At 27.4% G+C, this 17,917-nt stretch overlaps 1 protein-coding gene across 1 annotated transcript in view; it reads right to left on the reverse strand.

Annotated features, from left to right (window-relative positions):
* Positions 1-17,917, reverse strand: part of LOC119600765 — a 29,248-nt gene that overhangs the window by 7,803 nt on the left and 3,528 nt on the right. Inside the window, exon 2 of the mRNA XM_037951266.1 lies at positions 8,349-9,338. Within this exon, the coding sequence (XP_037807194.1) occupies positions 8,349-8,540 (192 nt within the window). The 5' untranslated portion in view covers positions 8,541-9,338. The remainder of the gene's footprint in view (positions 1-8,348; positions 9,339-17,917) is intronic.

Consider the following 17,917-nt stretch of genomic DNA (forward strand, 5'->3'; position numbering starts at 1 on the left):
AAGAAAACTACAATTTAAAAAGTGTTAAACATGCATTGTTCTTTTTTTTATTGCCAAACAATTTGGTCAACCTTTGGCCGTGATGGTTAATTGTTAAGGTTGTCGGCGTGTTGTGTTATTGTTGTTTTTTTTTTTATTCAACATACTGTTCACATTTAATTTTAATTATTGTCCTTTTGGGGATTACAGCCAATTTATTGATACACATTCATAAATTTGAATGCATACATGGATTTTTGTTCACTTCATTAAAAATGTATAAAAATTACGTGTTAAAACGGAATAAAAAAATATTGGTAGTTCTCATGGTTAATATTGGATAAGGTTAAAAATACTTTTCGCATGTGATTGTGTTAATAAGTATTTATGTATGTTTAATATTTAAATACTTTATAAAATATCTTGCGTTTAAATGCACTATTTGTCAAAGGATTTGTTTTAAATATAAATATGGATAAAGCAAAAACGTGCAGCTTTGTCAACTCGTACCAAGGATCGAATTAAAATATTTTTAAATAATAATAAGAATTAAGTTTGTTTGTTTTAGTAAATTGTGTTTTATTTTCTAATTTGTGACTTAAAACTGATACTTATTCAAGGACTCATTATTTTAAACTAAACGTTAAAAGAATTAGTTAAAAGATTCTAAAATTTGATTGTTTTTTTTTTTTTTTTTTTCATTTACATTAATTTAGAACTGTAATTTCTAAATATATTTTCCGTTTTTTGAACACGTCTCGCGAAAGTGAAGGGTATAATAGAATCGTTTTATATAAGCCAATATGTTAAACCTTATGATAATTCAAAACATATTTTAATGGTAACATGAAAAATTTATTTATACACTGAATTCTATACATAAATAACACTCTGTAAAGCCCACTTTAAACAATACATTTACTAAGTATGTATTATAAAATATTTATTACGAAAAATGTAATTAAATTTGTGGTATTTAAAATTTAATATATTTATGAACATATGAACTTTTGCAATGACTTTGCTTTAATAAAATTGACGTAAAAATTCTAAAATGTTTCCTTGAAAAATTTTCATTCTATTTCACTTTCTCTCACCCTCTTCAGTTTAATGTAAAATACAATTTTTTTATAAACACATTATAAAATTTTTTATATTTTTTTGTGTTTTAGTTTTATAGTTCTATAGTTTGGTTAATAATTGTTTTTCGGTATGCATAAACGATTTTCTTAAACAAATGCACGCAATTAGTGGCGGTGGTGGTGGCTAGACGCCAGCCAGTGAATGTTCCAGATGCAAGTACATTAATACGTAAATATTATTTACTCATGTTTGAGTGAATGCTAATTGTTGTTAGATGACGTATTAGAGAGAATAAAAAAATTTACTCTATTTAAAATGGGAAAATCAGAATGACAATCACAGTTAGTAGCAGCCATGGAAAATTCAGTACTTTTACTCTTCTTCAGTACTTCATGTCATTGAAAGTGTGGTAGCACTATCCCCACGAGTATTAGTTCAAACATTAGTAAATAGATTGCTCTATAGACTTGTCCATTATCTTGTTAGTAAATCGATTAGTTGTAGTGGAGTAGTCTATGAACCTGTCAGTAGTTAGTTAGTTAGTTAGTAGTTCGTTAGTTAGGTAGTTAGTTAGTTAGTTAGTTAGTTAGTTAGTTAGTTAGTTAGTTAGTTAGTAAGTAAGTAAGTTAGTTAGTTAGTTAGTTAGTTAGTTAGTTAGTTAGTTAGTTAGTAGTTAGTTAGTTAGTGTTAGTTAGTTAGTTAGTTAGTAGTTAGTTAGTTAGTTAGTTAGTGTTAGTTAGTTAGTTAGTTAGTTAGTTAGTTAGTTAGTTAGTTAGTTAGTTAGTTAGTAGTAGTTAGTTAGTAGTTAGTAGTTAGTTAGTTAGTTAGTTAGTTAGTTAGTTAGTTAGTTAGTTTAGTTAGTTAGTTAGTTAGTAGTTAGTTAGTTAGTTAGTTAGTAGTTAGTTAGAGTTAGTTAGTTAGTTAGTTAGTTAGTTAGTTAGTTAGTTAGTTAGTTAGTTAGTTAGTTAGTTAGTTAGTTAGTTAGTTAGTTAGTTAGTTAGTTATGTTAGTTAGTTAGTTAGTTAGTTAGTTAGTTAGTTAGTTAGTTAGTTAGTTAGTTAGTTAGTTAGTTAGTTAGTTAGTAGTAGTTAGTTAAGTAGTTCGTTAGTTAGTTAGTTAGTTAGTAGTTAGTTAGTTAGTTAGTTTAGTTAGTAGTAGTAATAGTTAGTAAGTTAGTTAGTTAGTTAGTTAGTTAGTTAGTTAGTTAGTTAGTTAGTTAGTTAGTTAGTTAGTAGTTAGTTAGTTAGTTAGTAGTTAGTTAGTTAGTTAGTAGTTAGTTAGTTAGTTAGTAGTTAGTTAGTTAGTTAGTTAGTAGTTAGTTAGTTAGTTAGTTAGTTAGTTAGTTAGTTAGTTAGTTAGGTTGTTAGTAGTAGTTAGTATTGTAGTTAGTTAGTTAGTTAGTTAGTTAGTTAGTTAGTTAGTTAGTTAGTTAGTAGTTAGTAGTTAGTTAGTTAGTTAGTTAGTTAGTTAGTTAGTTAGTAGTTAGTTAGTAGTTAGTTAGTAGTTAGTTAGTTAGTTAGTTAGTTAGTTAGTTAGTTAGTTAGTAGTTAGTTAGTTAGTTAGTTAGTTAGTTAGTTAGTTAGTTAGATTAGTTAGATTAAATTAAGAGCTACCTTGAACTATGCAACCTTTAAAACTTAAAATTAACATTTTCATTACAAAAACTGTGACTATCCCTACATTTGCATGAGTGACGATTTTGTTGCGGTAAATGAAATAAAAATAAAAGAGATATGATCGAAAACAAAGTTTTATTTTTTTTTTTTGCGGTAAACCCAATGTAAACAAAATTCCTTTTGGTGTTAATACTTCTGTTTTGTAATCCAAATTAAAATTCAAATGCAAATTCATGTTTTTCTGAGAATTTGTTTTTTTTTAATTTTTATAATTTACAAACAATACGGTAAAACAGTTTGGTTTTTTCCTAAATGGTTGCTGGTGAGGAATGTAAAAAAGGTTTAGCACTAGACAAACAGACACACAAACTTTTTTACACTTTCACCTTTGCTAAAAACGGAAAAAGTTTTTCTATATAGATATTATCACTAAAAATGACTGTTTATTCAATAAAACTTTATTTTTACACTAAAGTATTTGTATGTCTGTTTTCAAATTCAAGGACTGAACACCTTTACAATACAACTTTGGGTAAATATGTATATGATCTTTCAAAGGCAACCGCAAAATTTAAATTGTTTACAAGTACTTTAAAAATAATTCTAAGGTTAATATGTTGTTTTTTTTTTAATTTGTTTTCTAAACGTTTTGTAATTCATAAATTTAGCTAGAATGCACAAAATTTCTATTGATTTTTTAATTACATTTTATAAAAAGAAAGGACGAACAAAACAAGAAGAAAGAAATAAAAAGATTTCAAGTTGTCCGTGAAAATGATTCCTTTATGTGAACAAGTAGTGCTCGTCATACCAGCCACCAGTTACCAAGAACAACCTCTACAACCAACAACTACTAATTACACCGAACGACATGTTGTTTTGTGATAAAAGCCCTTAGAAGCAGGAAGTTCATCATTTTTTTTTTTTTGCAAAAAAACAAAATTGTTTACAAGTATGTTAGTAGAGGTACACACTAAATATGTAAATTACATTATGTACATACATACATAAATATAATTGTGTAAATATGAATGTATGTAAAATAAATATAAAACGTTCATTCTCTTGTGTTAACATCAATTACTGTATGCACTCACTCATATTCAACTATGCATAGAAATACATTGTATTTGTGTATCCATGAAAATGAGTGTTACAAGTAGTAGACACCATCATCATCACCATCATCATGAAAAACAACTTGTACAAGTGCAGCTATCTTATTGGTATTCGAATAGATTGATAAACTTGTTATTTATGACAGGAAATGACGATTTTTTTCTTTAAATTAATTTAAAAAAAGTCAATTTCAAAAGTCAAATCCATTAAATGTATGTGCGTCATGGTAAAATAAAAGAAATTGTTTTTCAATTTCATGTGAAATTGTTGAGAAGGGACTTTAGTTTTAAAATTAGATAAATAAAATTGTAAACAATTGGAGTGTGGTAAACATGTAGGAGTGTTTTAATAGAGTATAGCTAGAGTGTACATATATATATAGCGTACATGTATACACTTCTCTGAAAAGTGAAAGGAGGGATTTTTGGGCCAATGATTGGATTTTTGGTATTTCTTTTTTTCGAGTAATGATTGTTTTTTCGGTGGAATATACGTTTTTCGAGAATGGTCGGAAATATCGATTGACTTTTTGTTACAATATTGTTTTTTCGGAAAAAGATCGGTTTTAGGAGAAAGATATGCTTTCGGTAAACGATCGACGAAATTTTGATAAAAGATAAATTTTTGGGTAAATGAAGGAGTTTACGGTGAATAATCGGTTTTTCATTAGAAGATCAGTTCTTCGTTAAAAAGTTTTTCGGGGAATAAGAATAAGAAAACAAAACAAGTTTCCGAGTACAAGAAGGTCCGTACCGCGAGAGAGATGAATGATATTTCTTTCTCTCACACACAAAATCAAAAGTTTCCCAAAAAAAGTTGCCCTGTGTAGACCAGCACTTAACGACTTCGTTAGGGCAAAAAAGTCGACTTCGACTTTTATTTTAAAGTCTTCTAAGGACGGTTATTTAGTGTATAAAAACAAGTCCGTGCACCGTTAGGAAGGTCGCCTGAATCTTTCTAACAGATTTAGAAGTTACGAATCAACAAGAGATAATACAAGTGGACAATACTGGCATGATGGGGGAGAAGCTGCATGTTCCAATAGGAGGGAAGACTACCTCCAAAGACATTCATGAGAGCACAACCAAGGGGACATAACTTTTGGATTTGTTTAAATACAAGTGTCAGAAAAATATCTACCGCTTTATAACGATGTAAACTAAATAGTCTAAATTGGATCTAGCGTTTGATCTTAAGAATCTAAATAACGCCTGTCTTCTTATCAAAGTTTCAGTAAAATATCATAAAGTTATCGAAAAACAAGCTCTGTCACTCAAATTCAATATTTCCTTCTAAATATTTTAGTCAATCAATTGCAACCATCAAAGTAAAAAAAAGGTAATTTAAAAAAAATATTTCCATACAACGAAGGACATGCTAAATTTTTTATAAAAATAGACACTTTTTTTCCTACTGTCTATCATAGTTGTTGTTATTATCTAATTTAAATATTCTTTAAGAATTTTAAACAACTTGCAACCACATTTCAAAATTAGTTTTTATTAACTTATAAATAAAATGCATGACTGCAATATAATAATGCAATATGTACTACAACAATTTACAAAAACAAATTCATACATTATATTTTCTATTATACATAGTTGAATTTACTTGTAATAAATGTACTATATAGTATGTAAGTAAATATGAATACATTTACATAGATACATCAACTGACAGTTTTACAAAAGGAAATAATTTACTTTTCTTCTAATAAAAGAAATACTTTAGTAAAATATGAAGTGTCTAAAGGAATTAATTCATTGTGGTGATTTAAATATAAACTACAAATATGTCTCTTAGTCGTTGTCACTAAATTTAAGATACTATAATCGATTAAAATTGGTCTTATTTTACCTTCATGGCACGATGTTTTTCGATATCAAACAAGAATTCTATTACATTTTAGTTTAATTTTGATATCAATATGGGTTTTCGATAGCTTATGAGATCACATATCGGTAATAAAGGACCAGTAGTACTACCGGTTTGATAGATTTTTCATTTTTAACTATCAATAAGGTCCTCCGATATCATCCAGAGTTTATGCATTTGTAGTATACTTGTCTCGCATAGGAACTATGTGCATGTTAAAGATGATTCACAACTAAAGAATTAATTCTTTTTAAAATAAGTTTTTCTCTGTATTAGTTTGTAATATGTGTGTATACATTCTTTTAAATATGTATGTATATTACAAACAATACATATTTAACATGTATTTTGTATTAGGGCATAGAATGCAAAAAAAAAATATATATATATAAAATAAAATTTGCTAACTTGCATTTTGGGTTTACAGTTTAAAAAGGCCTCTATTGTAGCCTGTCATAATATGAAAGAAACTATTAAATTGCATTGTGTTCGTAAACTGCAAAACAACATGTACATATTATATTCATGTATCTTTGTGTGTAGAACTACATCCGGACAAACAAGAATGTGTATGAGTCATTCTGTATGAAAACGTATATTTCCGGAAACTGACTAAATCTGTGAAAAGTTATAGAAAAAATTTGGTTTCCAAAAATCCTTGATCTGGTCTTCTAGATCATTTCAAGAACATAAATAAAACGTTTTCAAAAATGAAAAGTTATAGAAAAAAATTTGGTTTCTAAAAATCCTTGATCTGGTCTTCTAGATCATTTCAAGCACATAAATAAATGGTTTCCAAAAATTATGACTAATCCGCACATGCGTGTTCAGATTACTCCTCAAGGGACTGGTCCAAAACTAATCTAAACTATTTCCTTGCTAAAATTATTGGAGTACATGATCCGCAACAGTGTCCTATGTAATGGAGCCTATGGATCATGTTGTATTCAAACAAATAAACACGATCCATGCGTGTTCTTTTCCTTTCGTATTTCATACAAAATACTTGAGGTTGCCGCAATTTTATTATATCTAGAAACATTTTCCAAATTATGTTCGATTTATTGATTCCAAACTTGAATTCAGGTGATATCAGCAAGATTTGAATCGAAACCAATATTTCTAAGGAACCGGAAAAATATTGTAAATTATATTACATTATACTTATACAAATACATAGTTGAATCTATAATTCATAAGTTATGATTACAAATATCATGGAAAACCCCTCCCCATACATACTATGTATACAATATGTTGTTCAATTGAGTATATAAGTACGCATTCATTCATTCATTACATACTTGTATAGCACAATCTGCACTTCATGTGTTTGGCCTTAAATTTATCGTTTGTTGAAAAAAAAGAAAATCCTGATACAATTGTAGAGATATTGTTAAGTGTGTGATTTGAATAAATTATGGGATTATTATTTTAATAAAATGCTTATTATAACTACTACAAATACAACATGTGTCGGTATATAAAAACATGTAATTATATGTGGTACTTAGAACTAGGGTTTTTAGTTTTTCGAAGTTTTTTTTCAACAGCCATCTTATGGGTGAAAGTATTCTTGTAAATTCGGAAATAAAGTTGTACTCGTAAAAACTCGTTTTTACCAACGTTTTCATGCAGACTTTTTCGTAATCTCAAAAACGAATGTTGTTTAGGTAATATGTATGTGTAGAAAGATAATAGATAGATAGATAGATAGATAGATAGATAGATAGATAGATAGATAGATAGATAGATAGATAGATAGATAGATAGATAGATAGATAGATAGATAGATAGATAGATAGATAGATAGATAGATAGATAGATAGATAGATAGATAGATAGATAGATAGATAGATAGATAGATAGATAGATAGATAGATAGATAGATATATAGATAGATAGATAGATAGATAGATAGATAGATAGATAGATAGATAGATAGATAGATAGATAGATAGATAGATAGATAGATAGATAGATAGATAGATAGATAGATAGATAGATAGATAGATAGATAGATAGATAGATAGATAGATAAAGTTTTATGTAAGCCAGTAATGGGTGTTAAAGTCATTTTCTGAAGGGGATCTTACATGGGGGTAGGGTCAATTCGGTTAATCCATCATTTAATAAACTTTAGCAGAGAGATTTCGGTTACATGAAACTTGTTTATATCGAATTTCATCCCCATACAGTTATTTTTAAGCCAATAATTAGCGTAAAAGTAATTTCTGTAGGAGACCTTATATGGGGAGTGGGGCAAATATGGACTGATTCTCTTCAAATTTGGTATTAAGATTTCGTCTATAAAACTTGCTAGTGACAGATTATATTGCTGTGCAGTTATGTCAGAAATGAGCATATTATAATCATTTCTTGAATGAAACCTTATATAGGGGTAGGGTCAATTATTGTCCGATTTCCGCCATAATTCAAAATTTAATTACTATACATATACATATGTACATATACTCTATGGTGTCACGGAATGACAAAAACAATATACCCCCCAATATACAATAACTGAATATTTTCTTAATTATTTGAAAAACTTATTCCTAGAATTCTTGAATACAAAACCCTACTGGTAACTTAATAATACTTAAAACTAATGAGTACATAGTAGATAAGTATTTATTTAGCAGTTTAAATAATTGCAAATTAACTTACCTTTGATGGACGATCTATTTGTCCCAAGAAAAATGTCAACAGCGAAATTATAATGAAATTAACACCTCCAGCAAAATCTGTTAATTTATCCATTTGAAGTATTGAATTGATGAGAAAGAAAAATATTTGCATGCTGACCGTTACAATGGCACTGATGGCATAATGATCATAATCCAATATATTAATGGCCATTATTGTTGTTATTTATTATTGTTTGTTGTTAATAAAATAATACAATTTGATAATTATTATTTATTAGATTATAATAATATCAATTATATTGATATTGATTCTGCTGAATAGGATTTATTTTGTGTATTTTTTTTGTTCAATGCCGTTGACAAACAAACAAACAGCAGCAATAGCAACAATGTAGACGTCGACGTTGGCAAATAGTGACGCTAATTACGGATATTACGTTTAAATGGTGGGTGGATTTGATTTGGTTGCTTTGGGGGTGTTATCATATACGCGAATGAGTTATTATAGTAGCAAGTGAATTTATTATTATTTCTCTGGGAAATTTATATTTTGTTTCTTGTTGTTTTATTATTTAAATTATAGGCAGTTTTAAATAATTTATTAAATATTAATGTTGTTATTATTATTCTTTATTATTTATATTTATACTGGCTGAATATTGCAGTTAGTTGTTGTTACTAACTAAATGCTTTCCAAAATAGTTAGTACTTAGTTGCATTTAATGGAATTGTTGTGGTTTTTTTTTAAAGAACGAGAGAGAGTGATAGAAACGTAGGGTGAGACGCAACGTACAAGAAATATTGACTGACATCAGGCTTTTATTGAAAATTTATAAAAATTTAAAAAAAATTGAGCAATTAATTGAACAATAACTTCTGTGGCCAACATTATATGATGAGTTTTTTTTTTGTTTGTTTTGTTTTTTTATTGTTGTTTATATTTTCTGCTGTTTTTGTTGCTTTTTTATAATTTTTGGTTTTCCATTCGGTCAATTTTGTCTTCACATAACTGTTTGTATTAATAAATAGAAGGAAAGAGAGGAAGAAAAGAAGAAGAAGAAAATAAATGTACATTAAATTTAATGTATTTTATTGAATTTTTTTTTTAGTTTTCTATTATTATCGTCTATTGTAGTATTTATTTATTTATTTGGCTTTTTTGGTCTAAATATAGTTAAAAAAATATTGTTAGACCTTTTATCTACTGTAATTCATATGCCATTTATTATCGTTTACAGAGTGACTGCACTTCAAGAAAAATATAAAAAAATTTCCATGAGATTGAAATTAAGTTTTTTTTAGTAAAAATTTGAAGTATACTTTAAAAAATTCTTCGATATAGAAATTTTTGTTACAAAAAAATGTTCAGTGAATAAATTTTCTATAGAAAACTGTTCAATGAAAAATTTTCTTTTTTGATGAAGAAGTTTAATATAGAAACGTTTTCAATAAAGAAGTTTTCTTTAGAAAACTGTTCCAAAAGTTTTCAATGAAGAAGTTTTCTATTAAAAAGTCTTTGATAAAAAGTTTTCTGTATAAAAGTCCTAGATGAAGAAGTTTTCTATAGAAAAGAATTCAATGACGAAATTTTCTATGGAAAAGTCTGCATGAAGAAGTTTTCTATAAAAAGTCCTCGATGAAGAAGTTTTCTATAAAAAAGACTTCGATGAAGAAGTTTTCTATAGAAAGCTGTTCGATGAAGAAGTTTTCTATAGAAAACACTTTGATGAAGAAGTTTTCTATAGAAAACACTTTGATGAAGAAGTTTTCTATAGAAAACACTTTGATGAAGAAGTTTTCTATAGAAAACACTTTGATGAAGAAGTTTTCTTTAGAAAACTGTTCGTGAAGAAGTTTTCTATAGAAAATGTTCGATGAAGAAGTTTTCTATAGAAAACTGTTCGATGAAGAAGTTTTCTATAGAAAACTATTCGATGAAGAAGTTTTCTATAGGAAACTGTACGATGAAGAAGTTTTCTATAGAAAATGTTCAATGAAGATGTTTTGTATAGAAAACTGTTCGATGAAGATGTTTTCTATAGAAAACTGTTCGATTAAGTATTTTTTTTACAGAAAATTGTTCGATTAAGAAGTTTTCTATAGAAAACTGTTCGATTAAGTAGTTTTCTGAAGAAAACTGTTCGATGAAGAAGTTTTCTATAGAAGAGTGAAGAATTCTCTATGAAGAAGTTTTCTCTGAAAAAGATTTCTGTAGAAAACCGTTCGATAAAGAAGTTTTCTGTAGAAAAGTCTTTGATGAAGAAGTCTTATATAGAATAGTAAAACAATGCAAATGTGTTCTATAGAAAACTGTTCGATGAAGATGTTTTCTATAGAAAACTGTTCGATGAAGATGTTTTTTATAGAAAACTGTTCGATTAAGAAGTTTTTTTACAGAAAACTGTTCGATTAAGAAGTTTTCTATAGAAAACTGTTCGATGAAGAAGTTTTTTATAGAAGAGTGAAGAATTTTCGATGAAGAAGTTTTCTGTGAAAAAGATTTCTGTAGAAAACCTATCTATAAAGAAGTTTTCTGTAGAAAAGTCATCGATGAAGAAGTCTTATATAGAATAGTCTCCGATAAAGAAGTTTTCTGTAGAAAAGTCTCCAAGGAAGAAATTTTCAATATTATAATAATAAAAATAGATTTTTTATCTAGCCAACTGTTAGAATTTCCCTAAGTGTACTTGTACCACACAAAAAAATATCAAACAAAGGAATATATGTATGTAAGGTAAAATATCCAATGGACAAATACTCCTCAATCGATTCATTTAGTCAGCTGTTTGTTTCACACGAGTTCCATTTATCCTTTAATTTTGTACGTTCTTTTTTTTTTTTTTGTATCATTTTCCTTATTGTAAAAACTCATCAAGAAATTGTTTTGTTTATTCAACAAAAAGTGACCAGAATTTATAACGAATTATTGTATCTAAGGTTTTATCACTATTTATTATACTCTATTGTAAACTGAGAAAAAAAAAAAGAAGAAGGATTGTAAATTATTTAACATTAAATGTCCTTGAAAAAAAATTTAAAAATATTTGCTGTGTTCAAGGAGAAGGAGAGAGATTGAATTGTAGATTGAAGTAAAGAAACTTTGTGAACAATTAAACAATAAAGTTTATGGAAAATTATTAAGAATCTGTTTGTAAAAAATCGTATATTTACGTCTTTAAGGAAACTTTTTAGACTTTAAAATGAGAAATTTAATACCTCCTTGTGCTGGTTGTTTCTGCTTGTTTCTAATGCATTATAAATGATTGTGGTGGGTGTTGATTTTCAATGTGACCAAAGAATATGTTTGTAAGTAAAATAAAACTTTGTTGGTTCATTCAAATCATAAGTGGCTTAAAAGCTTTTTGCGAGTTTGACAAATAATATTTTGCAATAAGAGTCACAACGTATTTAATAGCAAAAATACTCTTTACTGTTTGACTGACAGTTATGGGGTTTAAAAATTTGTTTTTAGAAATTTACAAAAAGTGTTATTTGCCAGATTGTTTATAAAAAAATTATAATTCTTTCTAGAACCCAAAAACGTAGAAAAAAACTTTTTAATTTCTTCAAGAACATTTAAAAACTACGTCAGTATTTAAAAAAAAAAAAAAAAACAAAAGAAATTTTGCGTTAAAGGAAACAATTTATTATACTTATTTAATGTCATACCATTTTTGTATGATAAAAGTACCATTCTTATTTATTGTATTATAAGAAACACTTTTATCTATATGATTTTGACTTTTTAACATTTTATCCTTGATTTAATTAGACACTTTGATCCTTCATCCATATAAATGTATTGCAATCACGTTTCCACATGGCCGACTCTGCATTTCAGACTTGGTTTTAGTGTTAGTTTTAGTTGTTTTCTTTTTTTTTTGCTTTTGTTCGTTTGTTCGCTTATTCTTTCATTTTAGTATATAAACATGGTATTTCACTTTCACTACCAACAAACTAAACTGTAAAATGTACAAATATGCAGTCATATTATCTGTGGTCATAAGCTAAAATAGACTTAGTCAAAAATTATAATTTCGTAATATATGGCTATTTAAAAACTGAATTATATTAGGAAATTATTAGGTTTTTATCGATATTTATTAAGTAAAAGAATCGGGGCTCATAAATGTAAATTTTTGTTTGTTAATTCCTTTTTCAAACGACTTAGGTAATTATCACTTGTACCCATAGCTTTAAGGTTAAATTCTTATCTACATGTGCATATGAGTGTGTGTTTGAGTTTGTGATTTTATAGACTGCAAACAATACAACTGATATTTAAATCATATTGGACATGTGTATGTAGGCGGTATCGTTTATATATAAAATACAACAAACATATACATACGCTTCCTTATATACATAGTTGTATGCATATACATATTTCTATACATGCATGTATGTATATATGTAAACAACTATAGATCTATGACATTATAACGTTAGCAGTGCCATCAGCTATTATCCTTTAAAATATGTGTACATACGCAGATTGTATGATGATTTGATTGTTTGATATGATGACTTGATATCTAACCTAAATACTAATTCATTTGATTGTTTATTCGTCATAGGCATAAACAAAGCACATAAACATCAAAGGATCAAAGGACTTGTTTTTGTACATTAAGGATATAACTTTATTTCCTTTCTACTAAAAGGTAATTAGTAGGTGGATTATATATTTATTCCATTTCTCAAAATTTTCCACATGATTTCAATATTTTGAGAACTATATCAAATGATAAAAATTAAGATTTTCACAAAAAGGTCTTTGAATGTCGATATAACATTCCTTGTTATTAAATATAATAGAAAATATCCACATTTCTAAATGTGATTTACATTTTAATTAATTAAACATATTGTACAGTGGGCGTATGATTAATATGTAAAAAGTTTTTAAAAATTATATTAATCATACGCCTTCAATAACTTTAGAAACTTTATAAATCACTCATGGAAAACTGAAATTTGGAAATGGTACTAAACTGAATTACATTTCTTTAGAGTAGTTTTTGAACTAGCATTCTGACTATTATATGGACTAGCCTATTGACAGGTCTATGCACTAGACTAGGGATTAGTCTGTTGACTAGTTAATGGACTAGTCTATCAACTGACAAGTCAATTTACAAGTACATTGACTATTCACTTTACTAATCTATTGACTATTCGCTTTAGTAATCTGGATTAGTAGTATGGATTAGTCTGTTTACTAGTCTATTGACTTGTATGTGGACTAGTATGTTGAGTAGTCTATGAACTGACCTATTGACTAGTCAATGTAGACTAGTATGTTGGCTAACCTGTTGAAAAGTTTATGAAATAGTCTTTTGATTAATCTATGGAATAGTCTATAGACTAGCCTATTGAATCAGTCTATTTACTAGTTTAGTATCTAATGACTTCTTTATTGTCTAGTCTATTGATTAGACAATTGACTTGTCTATTGGGTAGTCAATGGGCTAGTCTGTTGACTAGTCTGCGAATCTGCCTATTGTCTATTGACAATCATATTATGAGCAAAAGTTTGTAAAATGTAATTATTGTGTCATGGGGGTACTGCGGCATTTTTTCGATGACAAAAAGTCATTTCGATTCCTGTTATAAATAAAGCATTTATCTTATTCAAAATATTAAAATAGTTTTTTTTATTTTTAATTTAAAACTAAATCCAAAAATAAATTATCTTGAACTTATAAATAACTTAGATTACTTTTCAAACAGAGAACATTAGAAATGAAAAACATATTTTCTTATATGTCATGATGAAATGAATAATAGTTCTAATTCAAACGGAAATAGTAAACACATTTTAAACGGTTTATAAATCAAAAGAAAAGAACAAAATACCGTTACAAGTCAATTGAAACTTATAATCGTTTCCGTTCAATGGCAGCTTATAATATACACCTTTAGGAGAAAATATCACATTTCATTGCTAACACACACACATACATACATATTTCTGGTACACTAAACCAACACAATACATATTTTACTTTCTTCTAAATAAAAGTTTGCTTTTTTTATCAAACAACCTCTGCTTCGGTTTCCCATTTTTCATGTCAAATTTATACTAAAGGGAGTCAGTTGATGATTGATCATTCCATAACTGTCAAACTTTAATGTGAAAAGATGTGTTTGCCAAATATTTTGCTTTATTCCTATAAAACTATGTATATTTGTTTGTGTGTAATTTCTTTGGGAAATGTTAGTGTAACTAAAAGTAAAGTCATATATCCACATAATTAAATTGTAGTAAAATAAATAGTCAACAAAATTGAAATTAAGACTTCATAGTAAATTTATTTTATATCTGTTTAGCACTAAAAAATAAATATAATAAATTATAGCAGTATGTAATTAACCAATTGTGCTTAGTAATTTGTTTTTAAATGAAATTGACGTTAATTAGCCAAGCATGAGTCAATTTACACTCTGTTGCTTTTTATACAAAAAATAAAGAGCTCAGGGAAATTTTGTTACAAATAAACGTATTAAGGTGGGAAATTGTTTTACATTTGGTCACTGAGTAATCAGTAATGTCTATTTTTCCTTTGTATTCAATAGCAAAAATAGGAGTTAGAGGAAGTTAATTAGCTAGAGAAGAGTTGTTAGTCTCTGCTTAATAAAATATTAGATTTTGAATATGTTTTTTTGGTTTTAAATAGTATCGGATTAGACACATCAGTATATTGATCATAGGTGTACAAAATTTTATATATACATATATTCTGGGTGCTTATTAGATTCTAAACACGATAGAGCCTAAACAGAAGGAGCTAGTTGGCTCCTTTCACAAACATTTCTATTGAAGTTTGTTTTGCATTTAAAATGGTCAAAATATATCCATATTTGACCACAAAAGGTCCCTTTCAGTACCAGAGTGAACTCTCTTCACCAAATTTCATACGAATCGGTCAATAAATGAATGTCTTGGAGAAAATCACTTTATAGTCAATAAAAATATTTCTTATTAAAATCTGAAGAGTTTTTTCATATATACTACATACATATGTAAGTAAGTATGTATGTATGTATGTATGTATGTATGTATGTATGTATGTATGTATGTATGTATGTATGTATGTATGTATGTATGTATGTATGTATGTATGTATGTATGTATGTATGTATGTATGTATGTATGTATGTATGTATGTATGTATGTATGTATGTATGTATGTATGTATGTATGTATGTATGTATGTATGTATGTATGTATGTATGTATGTATGTATGTATGTATGTATGTATGTATGTATGTATGTATGTATGTATGTATGTATGTATGTATGTATGTATGTATGTATGTATGTATGTATGTATGTATGTATGTATGTATGTATGTATGTATGTATGTATGTATGTATGTATGTATGTATGTATGTATGTATGTATGTATGTATGTATGTATGTATGTATGTATGTATGTATGTATGTATGTATGTATGTATGTATGTATGTATGTATGTATGTATGTATGTATGTATGTATGTATGTATGTATGTATGTATGTATGTATGTATGTATGTATGTATGTATGTATGTATGTATGTATGTATGTATGTATGTATGTATGTATGTATGTATGTATGTATGTATGTATGTATGCATGCATGTATGTATGCATGTATCTGTTGGGGATATACTACTAAAAATCTCGCTTTAAAACAGTTTTTCCTCTATTAATAAAAATTTTAACAGGGTTTGTTATATTTTTAAAACAAACATGCAAGAATTATTAACTAAATATATAGTGTGGAACACATTTTTATTAATAGTTAATTATTTGTGAAATATTAAAATGGTCATTAAATTTAATAGCCATGTTTCGTTTTTTAACCAGCTTTAATAGCAAAAGACATTCCTACGCTTTTCTAGATTTGTTTCTAATACTGTTTTAACACCAAAACTAAATAGTTATTAAAATCAATACATTTTCCATTTGCCAGTTATATTTTTGGAGAAAGTGTAAAAATTGAAACTAAAAATAAACCCGAGGCAAATATACTTAGTGTAGGCAGGCAACTACTAAAAAAATTCAATTTAAAACCTTTGGTTTATTTTACTTATATATGTACTTGAGTGAAAATATTTTTCAATTGTTGATTCATTTTAACTTTTAACCTCTCCCCCTCCCTATATGACAATTAAATAATTGTTTAAAATTCTTGGAAAAAGAACAACAAAATCTTGCTTACATTTATTTTTCGTTTGTTTCTCTTACAACTTGGGTTATTTTGTTGAGCAAAAAACAAAGTAGCAACCTCATGGGACAACCTTATAAATAAACAAAGGAAACAGAGCTAACAAAAGCAACATGTTTCTGGAATATTGATAATAATATTTATTTCTTAGAAAGGTTATAAAAAAATACGTAAGTAAGTATGTAAGCAACCATCCAAACAAACACTTTTTTTAATTCAAGGGGCGTAGTCATTGAAAAATGTTAGGAACAAAGAACAAAAATAAACACATACATATAACAAAACCTCATTGATTGTACTAAAATATTAATAACCATTGTTGGTTTTATATATATATAATTTTTCCTATTTTTTTCTTTATTTCATAAATTGTTAAAATAATGAAGAAATACATACTACAACCCATTTGGTGTCCAATGTGTCGTTTATAAAATAGAAATGAAATTCTGTCAAAATTTAAGTGTAACTAGTAAAAAAGTATGGTCGGTTATGCTTGACCCTATGATAATATACACAAATGACTTTGAAAGGTCTTAGTTTGGGTGCTAGTTCCTATAAAAGGTTGAAACAATTTGAATTTGTGGGAATCCTGTAATATAAACAAATAACTCTTTTGTTTCTAATTCGATTGTTGAAGAACACTAATCAATAAACCTGTCGATCCACTTGACAATAGACTAGTTCAAAGCTTAGTTCAAAGACGTATACAAATTGGTCTGTAGGCAGTACAATACACAATTCCGCAGACTAGCCTATAGACTAATCGGTAGACAAATCTAATTCTAATACAAAGACTAATCATTAGACGAGTTCATAAACTAGTCAATAGAAAAGTTCATAGACCAGTCCATATAACTGTCAATAGATAAGTCCATAAACTAGCGCTCAAATTGGCACATATTATAATCAGTAGATTAGTTCAAAGAATAGTACATAGACCAATCAATAGATTAGTCTATCTACAAGACAGTAAACTGGACCATAGTTAACTAATCTAAGTACCAATGAAATAGCCCGTAGACTAGTTAGAAGTCTAGTACATAAACTAATCAACAGAGCAATATATAAAACCTTTCAATACACAACTTCATAGGATAAAAATTCCAATTTTTCCCTGCTTAATGTAGGGTATAAAAAATGTACAGAGAAATATGTAAGTCAAATAATCAACAAGCAGAAAAGGTATTTTTTCATTTTACTCATACATTTTTATGCATAAAGTAGGTTTATTTGTGAAGCCTAAAATGCCACTACATTGAATTGAGCAAAAGAAAAAGAAGAAAAAAGCTAAAAAAACAACACAACAAGCCGATCTCTTGTAATACTTATACGTACTGTTGTACCGTAATAAGTAGTACGTAATATTTAG

This window comes from Lucilia sericata, unplaced genomic scaffold (genome assembly GCF_015586225.1).
Source record: "Lucilia sericata isolate MDLA Ls3-8-SP2 unplaced genomic scaffold, ASM1558622v1 Contig000120F_arrow, whole genome shotgun sequence".
NCBI classification, from domain to species: Eukaryota; Metazoa; Arthropoda; class Insecta; order Diptera; family Calliphoridae; genus Lucilia; species Lucilia sericata.